Raw genomic sequence first — 18,074 nt, forward strand, 5'->3', positions numbered from 1 at the left:
TTGATACAGCCACAAAAACATTTACGTATTTACTATGTTCCTTATGCGTAATTGTTCTAGTGCCAGTGTTTTACCCATTATGATGTGCTTCCAACAGTCCTTTCAGAGTGCTACCCTTTTTACTATAGCTATTGGGCTGCCATGAAATTTTTTATAATTTCCAGGAAGCATAATAACGCCTTGCAGTTACTTTTTCAAGATTTCATTAATATTTTGTTTGTCATCACTAAGCAACTTGAAAGGCCTGAAAATACTCGGGTTTGGCTATTATATTTTCCTATTTGTTGTACATCTACAACATCAGCAGACTCATACTCCATCAATGGAGGTCTAAACTCTATCATTCTATGTAACACTAATAAAATATTCACCTGGATTCAAAAAGGGCCACAGCTATTACTGGCAGCAATTATTTTCAGATTTCCACCCCAGCAGTGATCCACCTCATTCTGCAGTATCAGCATGGCAGGTTCTTCTCATCAGCCGAGATATATGGTAATGAGTATTTTGTGGGAGTAACCTATCCTAATTAGTCATGTGCTCTTACAGAAATGCTTGCCATAAGACTTTTACACAGCCAATAATTTGACTGCATATGTTAACTCAGCCAACTGAGATAATTAACTCCACCAAAAGTTCACATTCACCCATTACATTCAGTGGGTGAGATCACATTATAGGTAAGTGTTGGGGAGTCTTATACTCATTTAGTTGGGGGTGGGGAGGTGCATGTGTCTACATGTGGGTCTGCATCTTTCAATATATGGAGAGAGAGATGAGGTGAGTGTGTGTGTGTGTGTGTGTGTGTGTGTGTGTGTGTGTGTGTGTGTGTGTGTGTGTGTGTGCTCATGTATTTGCATGTCTGTGTGCGCAAACGGGCATGTGTATTTTGTCAAGGGATGTCATACCACCAAACTCCCCCAGAAAAATGAGCAAATCCTGCAATATTGTGGGGGAGACAACGCCATGGATAGTACTGAAATATTGTTTAAAAGTAATTTACAAAGGTAACAGAGCCACAGTTTTGCAGCATGAGACATGTATGAATGTGGGGGGGGGGGGGCAATAGACATCAGACACAGTGTTTAAATATTATTCTAAAGTCACATAAAACTTAATAGAACAACAGTTTTGCAGCACAAAAGAAATATGGGTTGGGGGATACACGTAACCAGGGATACTACTTAAATATAATTAAAAAGTCACTAAAAAATAGTTAATCGAACAATAGTTTTGCACACATCATATCTATAGGTGGCTAGGTGGAGCATTAAACATTTGGGATATTATTTAAATAGTATTCTAAAATTACTGGAAAAGTTAATAGAACTGCAGTTTTGCAGCATAAAACAAGTACTGGAAGGAGATACGCTAAAGGTAGTAAAAATGCTTCAAACTCTGTTTCTTCAGCACAGAAAGCAGCTTAAGAAAGTACAGCTTTAGTCCTCTGCACTAACATTCCACTCCAGGAAGATAATGGACTGTCTCCAAATCTTAAATAAGCTTTGAATTCTGCATCACTGGTACTTAGATGTTACAGAGTTCCTAGAGACTTAATGAGCATTTCAGATTGAAAAATCATTTGAAATTCTGTCCTTACAAGAACATCAGCCTAGGTTGATTATTTTACAAGTACAGTGCCTACATGTTCGTCTTGCAGATATTTACCATTAGATTTTTTTTTTCTGTATGTTTTTTGCCTCTGGGCTTACCAACCACTGACCATTCCCACTTAGACTTGAGATAATTTTTTAGAGACAAAAAAGTTGCTTATGTCCTTGCTGGCAGCCCGGCAATGAGGGCATTTATTATTTATTGTCCCACTAGATGGGAGGATGTGTGGTATGCATCATTATGGGTGCTACACCACCTTCTCCTATGCAAGTCCATGCTGCAGTGCACTTGCTTTATGTAAGCTACCACCAACTAATGGATTAGAGTGCACCATATGTATAATCACAAGTTTCAGACCCATCATCTTTGTCTGAAAGACTGCTACAACCTATGAACAATTGCTCAAGAGGAAACTGGACAAGTGGATGGAATACTGTAAATTTTTACCAGGGATAGAGCCCATAGCCCTTCTGGACATTGGCAGTCATCACTAAATGCATTCTTGGATATTGACTAGCATTTCTATGGTATTACATTGGGATGAATTAGCTAGGCTTAAAGGCTTATAATGACCTCCTGGTCAATAACCTAGTAATCTCCTATGATTCTATGATCCTATGAATGGCTCTACCCCCCCCCCCATGAGAAAAGGCATGTTTATCTTCCCTGTCAGTGTCATTAACCTCCATAACTGCTAATCAAAGTTGGGCAGCCTTGGCTTGTATCTTGTACTTAGGGCCTATCTCTCAACGTCACCAGACTGCCTTATCATTTAATTTTTTACATACATATGTTTTTATCTGTGTTTAACATGTATACTACATACACTTTTGTCTTTTCTTATTTAAATGTAAACCTGTTTAAAAAACAGTCACACAACTTGTTGTGAGTAGTTGGATGTGATTATCTCTTGATTTAATTGAAATGCATTTAATTGTTAGAAGCACTGGAACTTCATCTCCGAAGTCTATATTCAAATAAATTTCCTAAACTGAGGTAAATTTTAGTAAAATAAAGAGTATACATTTCTTTATTTTTTTCTTGTTTTTTATTTGTTTAACTCAGACTGCAGTTTGTATCTTTTCTGTTTTGACTTTATATTTATTTGAAGGCTTAGCCAGGTAGTTTGCAGAGCACCCATAATACTTTTAATTTCCTCCATATTACTACTTTTGAAGCTTTGACACTTACTGCTTTTGAAATCTGTTGTGAAAGAGGTGCCAATTTTAAATGTATTGCTTGATATAAGGTAAAGCAATTGACTCAACAGCTGTGCCACTCATCAGACTGTTCTTCTCATCCAACTTTTATATCCTTCCAATTCTGTTCATCTTACACATAGTAGTAGATTTCAGCCATGTTAATGTACAAAGACTCCTATCATCTAGGTTGCCATCTAGTTTTGCTGTAGGTTATAGATGTTGCATTTGCTTAAATTACAATTGTACAACAGTACTTACAATGATTAACCAAGGGCATGCATATAACATGATCAGTCTATATGCTGGAGCCATAGTTTAACTTGCACATACTCTCAGGTGGTTTGTTGCATTTCATGGAGTGAGGAAACACCTTTATCGGACATTAAATTCAAACACTTGCCAGTATGAAGATAACTGTTTAGCATTCCAAAGGTGTCTCATGGCATCTGACCTAAAAAAGAACCTTTTTATCTGTGCTACACTAGGTTATCCTACTGGTGAATGAAGCTTGAACTGTAAAGATTATGCTAGATTATGCTGCCCAACCTTCAACTTAGGAAATCACTGTTGGTGAGTTGAGCCAGAAGTGATTCCTTTTTTTTGGAAGAATGTCCCCCTCTTTTGAGTAAGTGTGACACCTCTGATTTGGTATATATAAGCTTGGTGGTGCAAGGGGCTTGCCCCATTCAAAATCACTTAAAAAATGTTTTTCAGCAAAATGTTTTCAGTGAACACAGTTTGGGGATTCCGATCCTTGGAGAATTCACTTTCATCCACTCATACTAGAAATGCTACTCTGTTACTGTTATCATCCCAAAATTGTAAATCACTTAGTTTATTTTTGTTTAGAATACAGAGCAAAGTTAGTGTCTTACCTCTCCAAGTTTGAAAAGAGGATTTAATACAGTTCCCTCTAGAGATATCTCAAACTGTGCCAGTTCCTTAGCAAGAGTCTTCTCAATGTAACAGCATATCTCCAGGTTTTTACTGAAATTAGAAGCACAATATTGCATGTCAGAATAGACAAGGGTCTAGTAACATAGCATAATAATAACAGACAACATAAAAGTCTATGTTATGCAAACTGACATTATCAAGTTAACTTGTTTCATATCTATTACGAAACAGCTTCCTCACAAGTGCATACTTGCCTTATAAGTAAAACACATTATGGCAGTTTAACTAATACACTGGACTGCCCCACATTTTTCACTGGCACTAAGCATGAATCCTTGGCTGTTTTAAAAACTCCCTTTCCATCTACCCGATCACATTAATTTTCTCCATCTCTAAGAAGGGCACCTTGTGTAACTCCATTACTTTCACGTATATCGGCTTTCCAAGGTATATAGTTAGGTCAGTCCCAATGAGGTTGCCTTCATCTGTTACACATTATCTACTTCAGAGGGAAATTGTGTTTATTTTTTTCAGCTGATGTAACATTAGAGGCAAATCTAGTTCATGAATCACAGCTGAGAGTTGCATTTTAATTTATTTCATTTATAATAATAAAAAAACACAAAACTGCCACCAAAGCTTTAGAACTCACTTGTCCTGCACAAAACAGATCCAAAATAAAAAGCAAAACACCAGGACTTGGAGATGGCTGTAAAATCCAGTATAAAAATCTTTATTCGACACAAGCGCTTTTGTGGGTCACCCCATTCTTCAGATGTCTAATACATTTTAAAAACAGGTCTTGGTTTAAATATACAGCCTCTTGGGACACATGACTAAAACCAAGCAATACATTTTTCTAATGTGAACAAGCACTTTCAATTTAAAGCAACATTCCACAAGGTATATGCCATTAACTGGACTAGAAGTCTGAAACATATATACACACTTTGAAAAGCCTATTTATAAAATATCTAGGATATAATTCAAAATTGCATAACATTTCAATATACAGTCACAAACACAAAATATATCTGCACATATTTTTCATTTCCACTTGTGTTCTCCAAAACACATACAAGCCTGTAACAAGAAGTCAGTAATTTATTATACAAGCAATTCATAGCACATCTTACCTAAAAAGCTGCCTAGACTTTAACTTAGGACGCAGGGGTATATATTAATTTAATCCATGACCTCTATCAGCCCTTAGTCTTACTATCCACTTAGCTTCAAGCTCTTCAGTGATGTTCCGTAGGTCCCCCCCTAATACTCTCATATGTTCTCCCTATAACCAAAAATTTAAAGACAGGTTCCATATCATTATTAATAGTGTGTGTGGCCAAAGCGTTCACTTTGTTCTTTTTATGAATAGCATAAATGTGTTCACGTATTCTTTCCTTCAGAGACCTGTCTGTCTTCCCTACATAGAAACTACGACACACTGTGCAATGGGCCATATAGGCTATGTGCTCTGTTTCACAGGTGGCATTGATGTCAAACTCATATGTCTTTAACTGGTCTGGATGTTCAAACTTAGATGTATTTTCTATATACTTACAGAAATTACATCTGCCATATTTTTGTACCTTTTTCTATAGCTGACCTTGTAGGGACATGCTTCCTATCATAAACATTAGGTTGACATAACTGTCTCTTCAAAGATTTATAGTTCTTCAGTGAATACTTGGGATTCACATCTATTAGACTACTGATGCTCTTATCTAGTCTCAGTATATTCCAATGTTTCTCTATCATATTCTTATATATCCATGCATCTTTAGAGTGATAGAATGATATTCTAGTTTGTTTCTTTTCTCTAATACTATATTTCTGCCCATTACTGGGTCCTTCTCTAAAGTCCTAGAAAAATATGGTTTGGCCTTTAAACACCTATGTTTACTCACTTCCTTGAGGCTGTTCTGTATGTTATTAATGTGATATCCCCTTTCTAATAAATAACTACTAGTTTGCTCAACATGATGAACAAAATCTTCATCTGTCACATTCAGTCTTGAAGCTCTATAAAACTGGTTCTGAATGACATTACAACAAATATATGGGGGTGCATACTATCTTTAGCTAATAAACGGTTTCCATGGCGTTCTTTATATGGGGTGCATACTATCTTTAATAAATGGTTAGGTAACATGGCATTCTTTATATCTTTGCATGGGGGCTATCTTTTGGGTAATAAATGGTTGCCATCTTTTATATTTATATGGGTTACTATCTTTAGGTAATAAATGGTTTCCATGGCATTCTTTATATGGGGTTGCATATATCTTTTTGGGTAATAAATGGTTTCATGGGCATTCTTTATATGGTTTAAATAATGGGCTTTACATGGCATTTTTTATATGGGGTGCATTTGCATACTATCTTTGGGTAATAAAAATGGTTTATGGCATTCTTTATATGGAGGTGCATACTATCTTTGGGTATAAATGGTTTACATGGCATTCTTTTATGGGGAAGTACTATCTATGTGGTAAAATGGTTTAGTGGCATTCTTTATATATGGGGGTGCATGCATACTATGGTAGTAAATGGTTTACATGGCATTCTTTATATGGGGGTGCATACTATCTTTGGTAGTAAATGGTTTCCATGGCATTCTTTATATGGGGGTGCATACTATCTTTGGTAGTAAATGATTTACATGGCATTCTATTTGTGCAGACGAGTGACCACAGTGCCATAATTTTTCTTCTCAACACTAACATCTAAGACATTTACTGTTATAATAGAATATGTACATGTAAACTTCAGAAATGTAGAGGTTTGATTAATATATTGTACAGACTCCTCCAGTTCTTCAGTGTTTCCTCTCCACAAAATGAAGAGGTCATCCACAAACCTCCTCAAAGAATGCACTCTGTCTGCATAAGGACCCTTACAGAATGGATTGCCTGTAAAATTGAAGTGTTTTACTTTTTTTTATTACTATGTTATTATTTTTTATATATATTTTGATATAAAATGGTTCCTCCACCTAATGTTTCAAACTTCAGTGTACAAACAGAAACCTCCAATGGATGAACTTGTGCAACTTAAAAAAATGAAGAAATACGTAAAAATAAAGAAAGTTGATCCAGAGACAAAGCGTAGGCACCAAACTAAATAAAATGTTTTAATGAAATAAAAACTGGTTTGACAAATAGATAGAGTCATGAGAAACATAACTGTCAAGAGATGTCGGGACCTCAACCATCAAACCAATTATGTTTCTGTACATGCAAAACACTAAAAAATATGTATACTGATAACCCATGTTCTCTCATTCTAACTGGTAGAAATATAACTAATGATGGACAGGAAGTATTTCTAAGATAAAGAATATGTGTAGTTTGGATGCTTTAATGTGTCGTAGTTAATTCATCTGATATGTCCCACTATAAAATGTGATGTTTCAGTGCTTAAACTAACAGATAAGCAAATGAAGTATCTTGTCAGGTGAACCAGGACCTGCAAAATTTTAAATCTGAATGCCAAACTCCCTTTATGGAACCTTTAATATGATATATAATATGGGAAAACCTCTCCATAAAGATTAATGGAAGAAGCAGATAAAGTATAAGAACTGACTTCTTATAGAAAGGAAAGATGAAGTGTTATGCTTAAACGAAACGCATGCAGGACACCATCCATTTTGTCATGGTCAAGAGTTGGTGGAAATGAAACTTCTGCATGAAGAGCATGGTATCAGATACTGTGAGAAAAACTTTACAGGACAAAGCTAAAGAAAGTTCCTGCAATAACTGCCTCTAGTTGTGAACATCACCTGACAAGACACTATTTTTTAAAACCATCAACAACAGAGACACAAGAAATGACTCTAATTAGGAAATCACAAAGAACAATTAAAAGGCCTTATCTAAATGACTAAAAGCTAGGGCAATTTAACAATTTTGAAACTTTTCTCTCTCATTTTTGTAGGGGCTTTAAGAATGGAAAAAAACAGACTATGAATACTCAAATGTATTTTATTCATGAGTTTTTTTAAGTTGTTGTAATCAAAATTTTCATTTGTACTAGCAAGAATTTGAGATAGCATTAGATGTGTGCAATATAAAAGCTCATAGGTTCTTGGAAGGTACTAGGCTAGCTGCTTTTGTAGACCATTTTAAGCTTAGAAAAATTCCAGTTTGGGTTTGAATTGTCGATACTTCTATATTACCCCTAATAAAAATAACTGGGATCATACCATAGATAACCTAAGGGGATCCATGCATGGGATAAAGCATTTAAGAGCTTCCTCTGTCCATTAGTAGTACAGGGGACAGTATTGGGGTAAATTTTCTATTACCCAGCAACAGATCCAACTTGCACTTCAGTATGGACAGGGATGAGCTTTGTTTTTCATGGATAGGGTGTCTGTTCCAAAGCAGTGCTATCCTCAGTGAGCTATACCTGTCCCTCCAAACCAATCTGTTGATGTTGCAGAAGAGGTTTACATCCCAGGACCGAGTATTTCTGACACCATTTGACTTGCTGATGTGTAGTAAGTCCATCGGTATTGAGTCAGTGAATGCCTTCTATGCCAGGCACAGGTCACTTATTAGTAGTCTGGGATACTGATTATAATGACAGGCCTTTCAGTCAATCCATGTAGAGCATATCATTCAGACCTTGTATTCTTTTAGTAATGTATCTGTGTGGGCATTCCAGTTGTTGCATGTGTCTGAACAGATATATGCTAAAGTGGGCATTATACTCAGTAATTGGTCTAATGAGGACTGAGCAAAGGGGGAAAACAACATCTCTAGATCTAATATTAAACCCTTAGTTCATAAGGTGCACAATGTAGAAGGACTTTCTTATGGCAGTGGACACATGTTGATTGAAATTTAGGTCACTCTCCACAGTAGGTCCCAAATCTTGAACAACTGGGTCAACTTTAAGGGGCATATTGTCAATGTGATAGTTCCCTGGGGTAGAAAGCTTCCCAAAGATATAGTAATGCTTTTTTGGCATTTGTTATTAACTGTACAATTCTGGCATCAGTTATATTTTTGGGACAAACCTTTCTGCAAGATGGTTGAGTCATTTGTGGATTCAATAACTGCTACTAGCCTGCAGTCATTTGCAAACTTAGTCAGCCAGACCCCTTTGATTTTGGCTTTTAATTCAGAGAAGTAGATGCCAAACAACAGGGGGCCCCGCACTGAACCCTGGTGGACTCCTCTGGTGACTGGTCTTTTTGTGGAGGTAGCTTCCCCTATTTTGATCTTCTGTGTCTTATCTGTGAGCTAGCTAGCAATCTAGCAGGTGGTGTGGGGGTTAATTCTCAGTTTATTTAGCTTTTATATTATGCCTGAGTGGGAGATTGTGTCAAAGGCCTTGACCAGGTCGAGGTACAAGGTGTATACTGTTTTAACGTCATTCAAATACGTCCACCAAGTTGAGTAAACATGACCTGCCCTTGATGACTCTAAAATGAGACAGGTCCAGTGATTGCAGGTCCCCTGTGTTCTTATTGATTAGTTTTATGATAAGTCTTTCAATGGCATACATAAAGCTAAGACAGCATGGTGGTATCTATAAGCTGAAGTTATTAAGGAGTGTTTGCAAATCATTATGAAAAATATAATGCCTTTCCATTTTTACTTTAATAATATAAAAGTAGATTTTGATAATCTCTTGTTTGGGATGGTGTATTAAAGCAGTGAGTGTGGGTGGAAAAGGACATTAAAATATGGGGGGGGGGGTAATATAAAGACATTCTGAGATATAAATGGTATTTTTGTAAAGCAGTTATAAGAACTGCCTACATTTTCATAACTGCATTCATTTAAAAAAAGCTGTGTTACCTACAGTTAATCAAATGATGCCACCGTATATAAAACATTAAGCCACACAATGTCGTTGCCACTGACATTTGCCATCTAATGCATATAGTTTTGTACAGTGATATTGTTTTGAAATACTGTGAAAAATATATGTATAATTTGCATAGATTCAGCATTATCACAAATCAGGAGTGTGTTATTCCCTCTAGTCATACATCATTGGAAAGCTTTTGAACCGCTGAATAACTCTTATGGACATGTTAAATCGGTCTTGTATACTTGTAAAGTTATAATGCTTTGTTTGACCATAACACTAGCATTTTTTGGTTTCTTTCATAAAACTAAAATATAAAATCAGCATTTCTAGGAGAACTTCAGCATTCCTACTTAGCTGCGTATTCCAGTGTTACATAAAATCCACAAGTTTGTTCTGGGAATTACTAAATAAAGAAAAAGGTCATGCAATGCTCTTTTAATAGCCTAAAATGTCAGAGTAAACCAAACAGATGACTCAAATGTGTAAAGTTTGCAAAATGAGAAAAAATCATTTTAAAACAGAGGAAATGTTACTGTAGAAAACACTGGATAGCCTTCTGATAAAATTTGTGTAGATGTATTTCAGCATGAATATGCACATTATCTAATCTGTGATGAATTTTATTCAAAAGGCCCAGAAGTAGTACAGGTGGCCAAGACTTACAGTCATAGCTTTATCATAATACTGAAATACTTCACATATGAATCCACAAGTTTCTGGCTGACAATGATCCATCTCTGAGTTCAACTAATTAGGAACTCAACCCAATGAAAAAAAAATTAATGGAGCTATTTCAGCCTGTCCCATGTGGGAGAAAACCCCTTCACACCTCCAAACATATAGACATCAACTATGCAGTGACACAAACACAACTAAAAAGGAAAATCTCTATAAAATGGAAGAATCTTTGTTGGTGTACACTTAGAAACTGCACTGCTTGTGACTTTTTATGCATAACAGTAATCCGTGGTTCAACATCAGGAGGCTGAATTTGCTGATGCAAATCTTCATCTAGCAGGAACTTGAAGAGGTATCAGGAAGCTTACTCAAGCCTGCCTTTGCTAGACTAGGAATTTTACTGTACATGGTGTAATATCAGATAATAACTTGAGTGCCAAGAATTCAATATACCCTGTGAAGGAGTGGAAAATCTAAATACACAAGATCAGTGGTTGGGTATCTGTAGTGCAAAGAGAATGTAGAACATACTGTCTAGACTTTAAAGATTCTGATAATGCCTGACAGGTTGCTTGTTATTGTGGAGTTAATGCATGTACAGTAGTGTCGGGCCTCTACCCTCTGGAACAGCATCATTTTCACAATAACATGTACCTCAGAGGGCATTATTGTGCTTACAGAATGGACTATCTGTTAACTTGTTTGTTACTCTTTATTTTTATATATCCATATATCTATATATATATATATATATATATATATATATATATATATATATATATATATATATATATATATCTTCGCTCAACAAATAAATCTCTACTACAAGTATCCAAATCCACTAATACATTTATCGCTGTTTTCTCATTGTGTAGCAACAAGGTGGAATTCACTACCTCACACCATCAGAACCAACACAAATACCGACCAATTCAAAGATTCTTAAAAATGATCTTAATGACGACTGGCTTTGTACATGTACTACTCCTGGCTAACTAGTTTTAATACCTTCTGGTCATACTTTTTCTTCTCCCCTGACCACCTCAAAATCTATGCTCTCTCTCATATATAGATAATCTCTAACCTCATCTTTTTTCTATCCAATTTCACCCCTACAAACCCTTTCTCTGCTTACTTTGAGAAACTACAATGTCTACACTACAATATGGAATTATATCAGATGATTGCATAATACAAATGTCAGCTATAATAATATAGAATGTAATTTCTGGTGTACTATACGTCTTGTGTATTTTTTGTATAATTTCTTGTATAAGTTTTGTATAATTATTTTGTATAAGTTTTGTATAATCTCTATATGTGGAGCTTTTCTGCCCGGGCCTCCACTGAAAACGGGTCTCATTCCAGTCAGACTTTCTCGGTAAACAAATATATATATGTATATGTATGTTCCTCTGCCTGATGTTTCCAACTTGCTGAAGTGTATGTAATTGTTTTTGGAGGAAGTATTTTGATCACAAAATTTAAGTAATGTAGGTTTTTGGCTACACATACTCACTCTGACACACACACACACACACACACACACACACACACACACACACACACACACACACACACACACACACACACACACACACACACACACACACACACACACAAAATACAGCACTTACATACACTTTGCTGAGGAAAGGCATCCTCAAATGGGTATTTGTGAGCAAATTAAAGAAAAAAATTGTGGGGTGTGACTCTTGCCTGCCCTTTTACTGTCCATGATTTATTTTTTTGCATAGTACTGCTTTGTCCATTGACTTCAGAGTAAATCACTGAGGATGAAAGTCAGTCAGTAATGCCAGGCATGCAAAATTTTATTAATTTAATTTTAACTAATCTCTGCTTTTTGACTATTTGCTGCAGTCAGCACTCTCTCTCTCTCTCTCTCTTTTCTCTCTCTTGCTGTAATTTTCTCGTATGCTCTCACTCATGCAAATGAACACACACATGCATGCCGACATACATGCTTTTCTTTTCTTCTAATCCTACTGTGCAATGTTATTATTATCCAATTGGTAAGTGTGACTGAGACTTGAAGGCTATTTAGGAGTGGCTTATACAGTATCACCAAATACAAGCAAGTACTCTAAGATCTTAAATTATCTATACATAAAACAGCCACAGTTAAAAGGTTTAAAAGGTTTAAAATATTTAATAATAAATAATAAAAACACAATACAATACTTAATTCAACACAGTGACAATAGAGAGTTCAGAAATCACAGGAATTACTTTAAAACAACACTGTAGGACAGTCTGACATAAATATAGAAAACAGCTAGACTAATCTTACTATTTCTATCTATTGCTAAGAGAATTCACTTTTCTAAATATCTTACTTACAGAGCAAGGCACAGTGCTGGTGAATTGTTGTTGGCTTCAGAACAAAATACAAAATGTCATCCTTTCTTTCTGAGATAGTCCTTAAATTGATAATACACATTACTGCTGAGTCATTTCAGATTACCTCATTCTTGACACTTCTGCTTAAGTTTCCCAGGGTCACAGAACTTACAATTTAACATTTCTTTGTAATATGCACCTGCCAGGAAGCCACAGCAATAAAAGAAACTTTACATGTGAAACCTAGTAATTATCTCTGTCTTAGGACAATAGAAAGAATTTCCAGCTGCAGACATCCTGTCTCCGAGTTTGAGATCACAAGCAGTCATTTATTCTTTACTTATCAGCTTTCTTCCAGCAGGATGCACTGTGGATACGTTTTTGAAGCTTAGCACATAACACAGTTTTCTTACATTTGTGAAACCAGCTTGTGGATCATATTAATATTTACAATGACATGGAATAATTTACAAAATTCTGGCTGGGGGGGTTTCACAGTGCTCATAACCATCAATTGTCCAGATTTTTGCCTCATGTTTTTGGTCTTTTCTTCACAAGAGTTCTGTTTTTCTGAGATGTCAGTGGGTAATGTAAAGATTAAAGTCAATAAATAATAGCACACATTTGAGTTTCAGACTTTGTATCATTTAGGAAATACGTGCTAACACAGATACTGTTATTCTAGCAAGTTGCTAAGTTTCTAAGAGCAATATTTAAAATGTGTCTGTATTTTAGGGTGTTTCTCCATCAATTATTTCAGGCTTTGTAAAGATTTCTTGGACTTAGAGGTTGGGAGATATGGTAATGCTTTATTGTTGTTTCATGGTTTTTCTAAGTTTTAATATGTTGCATATGTGAACAAGAAAGTTCAGTGGTTCAGTGATACTTTAGCAGCAGGACGTTTTCCTGTTGGTATATACTGGGTTTACAATGGGCATGCTGGTTTGATTGGCCAGTCAGTATGCTAGTTTTTCAGAACTTACAATATTCCATTGTATAATAGAGAATTTGGCCATTCTCTAAGTATATGTGACAAGTGACAACTTTGAAAATTTACTCTGCTGTCATTCTTTTCTGGAATACAGAATTATACATTTAGAATTTGTAGGACTTTCACCAGCACAGCTGTGAACAGGAAGATGTCTTACAAGTCGACTACCTACCTACCACTGAGCTCCAAGCTTAAATGGCTAAGGCCTGACTTTGCCTCAGATGATCTAAGTTTGATTAGCAACTGGAGAGCCAGAAGAGCGAGCGCAGGGAATGTGAAGTCATTGTTGCTAACACCAACTCCCCCCCTTTAAGAGAAAAGGTTATGATTGGCCTTGGGGAGGGACATAACCCATAGCTGCAGAGAGGAAAATGATGAGTGGAAGTAGTTGTACATTCTAAGATATAAGTGCACAGTGGAAATTATAACCATGGCATTGGATGATAGGTTTCAAAACAGAAAATCCACATCCCCACCACTGATGGTGGTGGCCTTTCTGTCACCCAACTGTTCCTCCTAGGGGAATAAGTGGGTCATAAAGCTCTTACCCCCAAAATAAAGAATGGATTGAATGAGAGGATCAGACCATAAAGAAAATAGAAAAAGTACCTAACTACATACTTTATATTCTTTTTTAATCTCTGGCAATAAATACAAAGAAAAAATACTACAATAAATCTTGAAGGAATTTTTCTGAGGTGAAAAATGAGGAAGGGGAGAGGATGAATATAAACTTTGGTTTCATTTGACAGAAAACTAGTGGAAGATCTACAATAATTGGTGAAATGAAACAAAAGAGATCATATAATGTACAAGATACAGACATTCAAAGATACGCAAGAAACAGAAAGCATCTATTTAAACAATCTGGTCTGGAAGAAATACAGTTGCTAAACTATGAGAATTCTAAAGTGTTACTTCAATGTTCCTAACTGAAGGAAAAAAAAAATCAAACAATGTTTTCTAGATGATTTTTCAAGCTCAATGTAAGAAACTCATTCAAAGTGACCCAGCTGCTAGTGTGGCTGTTTAACCAACTACTACAAGAAACAGTCATAAAGTACAGTCGTGTAAGTTAAACTTACCATAACAGCAGATGATAGTAAATGATGTTCAGATGATCACTGCTGCAGTAGCCTTAGCTATATGGGTTATATCCTGACAAGGATATAATAGCTATCCAGCTTCCAAAGCTTTAGGGCACCTTCCATGTACCCAAACTGTTAGGCAACTCAAGCTGAGCTGACTAAAAGACAAGTTTGGGTGTGAAGCCCTTAAAAGCTTTACTGCCACAGAAGAGTATGCTCCTCTGAGGATTTTGAGGATTGATGGTCCGCTTGTGCTTTCTTTTGCTGGGTGGATGAGCTCCCTTTGGGGGAAAGAAAAGCTTCCATTTTCTTAATTTTCTTGATGCTTTATTAATTTCCTCTTCATTAAAGTTATTTTAAAGCTAGGAAGGTTGTGTTGTAATGGACTGTTCTGAGACTATAACAAACTTAAATGGAGTGCTCATTTTTTCTTTCAGTTTAAAACTGGTATAAAATTACTAAAGACATTTATTCTGTAAGAAATTGCTGTGCTTGTATAGTGTTTTAAAGTGCTGTTTACTGTGTTTTTCGGTAAAAAATGTAATTTTGTGGACTGGTAGTTGTGACGCCCCACCACTGGACCAGTAATCAAGGAGCCTCAATCCTCACCACTAACAACAGTGGGGGACGTACATTGGGAAGATGAAAAGGTAAACACACAGTATTTCCAGATGCAGCTGTCTGCATCAAGTGCAATTTCCCTTAAGAGCACACAGAGACCACAGTCAGTCCGGGCCTGGTTTCTTCCTCTTTATTGAGATCACTTCCCACTGGCACAGCAATAGAGTTGAGATCTCAGCTGAATGACCAAGCCAAGACCTCCAGCACCCTCTCTGTCCAACCAGTGTTTCATGTCCCTGCCCAAGTAGCTGACACATACACTCTTTGAGTTTTTACACACACACACACACACACACACACACACACACACACACACACACACACACACACACACACACGCACACACACACACACACACACACCTAGGAAAGGCTGGCACAGGTTTACTAGCTATGCCTCCTTCTGCCCAGACTATAAGTTAGTTTCTCCTGCCACCAGTCACTCCTTATCAGCTACTTTAAGGCCATTAACAAAGGTTGTCCAACCTTACTGTGTAATGTTACTATTAATACAAATGGCAGTTTGACCAAGATAAAGGCTATTAGGTGTGGCCCACACTGTCAGCAAATAAATATGCAAGTACTCTCAGAACTTAAATAGCTCTACAAAGATTAGCCACAATGAAAAGTTTAAATATATTTAACAATAAATAAAAAAGTACAATAAAATGCTCAGTATATAATTACAGTGACATCAGAGTTCAAAATCATAGGAAATATTTAAAACAACATTGCAGGACAGTCTCAAATAAATAAAGAAAAATATCTATAACTCAAAGAATGTAACTGGTCAGCTCTAAAACACCTCCCACTTGATGAAGCAGTTACCCATTTCAATAACACTTTCCTACAAATTCTCGAGCGTCATGCCCCCTCTCGCTTAATTAGAATAGGGTCCAAAGCTGCCCCTTGGCTTTCTAAAGAAAACAAACAAACAATGCTATTAAGGAATAAACTATGGACAAAATGGAGAACCACTAAAAACCCAACTGACCATCAAAACTTCAAACACCTTAGAAATACTACAAAAAATTCACCTATCTTGATAAAAATAATTATTACCTTCAATATCAACAAAACCAAAATCACAACCCCAAAAAATTCTGGTCAGGAGTCAATAAACTGCTCCATCCAGGGAATTCCAAAACACCTACACCAGCTAACTTAGCTCAGACCCCACCCAATACAACAGCCAATACATTCAACAACTTCTTCTCTGAAACAGTCACCTCTCTAGCAAACACCATGACTCCCCTCCCTTCCCTTCAAAAGACCTCTCCTCAAAATAACTCCCTCACTCTAAAATGTAGTACAGTCTCCACAACCCACATACGTAAGTTACTCTCAAAACTTAAACCATGCACCCCTTCAGCAGACAAACTACCAGCTGAATATCTGCAACTAGCAGCAGCAGAACTAGCTTACCCAGTCTCCATCTTAATTAACAGAACAATAACTGAATCTACTATTCCATCCTGCTGGAAAATCTCCCATATCATTCCTCTGCATAAAGGAGGTAACACTAATGAACTTTCTAATTTCCAGCCTATAGCCCTACTATCTCCACTATCTAAAATTATGGAACGTTGTATACACCATCAACTCTTACATCATCTTTTGCAAAATAGCCTACTCGTAGACTCCCAACATGGTTTTAGGCCCTACCATAGCACTCCCACTGCCCTTCTCTCCTTCACAGACATGATCAACAAAAATCGCAATAACAACCTTTTCTCCTCTGCTTTATTCCTGGACCTCTCAAAAGCCTTTGATATGGTCAACCATCAACTTCTCCTAGACACTCTGAAATCTCTCTCACTTGACTCTTTGGCATTACACTGGTTTGACTCTTATTTGAAAGATAGAAAACAAGCAGTCCTCTGGGACAGCCATATATCCTCTCAGCTCCCAGTCACTATTGGTGTCCCTCAAGGATCCATATTAGGCCCCCTTCTCTTCTCCATATTTATAAATAACCTGTCTACTTCACTCCCGACATCCACTTGTATTCAGTATGCTGATGATTCAACTCTCATCTGTTCTGCTTTATCTCCAGAAGAACTTCACTCTTCCACCCAAAAAGTCTTTACAGCAGCAGAAAAATGGTTCCAACATATCTGTCTCCTCATTAATCCCAAAAAATACAAATTACTACTTTTCACCCCAACCCTTAAATCTGCCCCTATCTCCTTTTCCATTGTGTCTGACAATGGCACTATCATTAAACCTGATTGTTCCACTAAACTACTAGGCGTTACAATAGACAATCAACTAAACTTTGACTGCCACATTGATCTAACCATCAAGGCTGTTAATAAAAAGATAGGTGCCCTCTATAGACTTAAGCCCTTTCTTACTGCAACCACCAGAGTGTCTCTTGCCCAAACTCATCTCATCTCTACACTATTGTATGCCTCTCCATTTTTTATCAACATTTCAAAAGCTAACCTTCAGAAACTTGCCACAGCCTACCATAGTATTGCCAGGTTTGCCACAGGTTCCCCATTTCGTACTCACCATTGTCTTAATCTCAAAAACCTTAACTGGCTTGAACTTCAAAGTCTAATTCTCCTACATCAATTAGTCATCATATATAAAATTCTCCATTACCCCTCTAATACACCCATACTTAATAACCTCATTGCCCCATACAAGAATCTTACTTCCCTTCACTCAGCCAGCAAACTTCTAGTAGCTACTCACAAATCCCATAATAAAGCAGGTGACTCCTTATTTACTAATGCTGTTGGCTCATACTGGAATAAACTTCCCATAGGACTGACCACTTTAGGCT

The 18,074-nt window shown here is 36.6% G+C and overlaps 1 protein-coding gene across 1 annotated transcript in view; it reads right to left on the minus strand.

Moving 5' to 3' along the window:
* The window catches only part of SH3BP1 (SH3 domain binding protein 1), a 1,277,628-nt gene that overhangs the window by 659,095 nt on the left and 600,459 nt on the right, over positions 1 to 18,074 (minus strand). Inside the window, exon 5 of the mRNA XM_044063342.1 lies at positions 3,692 to 3,803. Coding sequence (XP_043919277.1) covers positions 3,692 to 3,803 — 112 coding nt within the window. The remainder of the gene's footprint in view (positions 1 to 3,691; positions 3,804 to 18,074) is intronic.

Source organism: Protopterus annectens, chromosome 1.part0 (assembly GCF_019279795.1).
Source record: "Protopterus annectens isolate FY-2018-M chromosome 1.part0, PAN1.0, whole genome shotgun sequence".
NCBI lineage: Eukaryota > Metazoa > Chordata > Ceratodontiformes > Protopteridae > Protopterus > Protopterus annectens.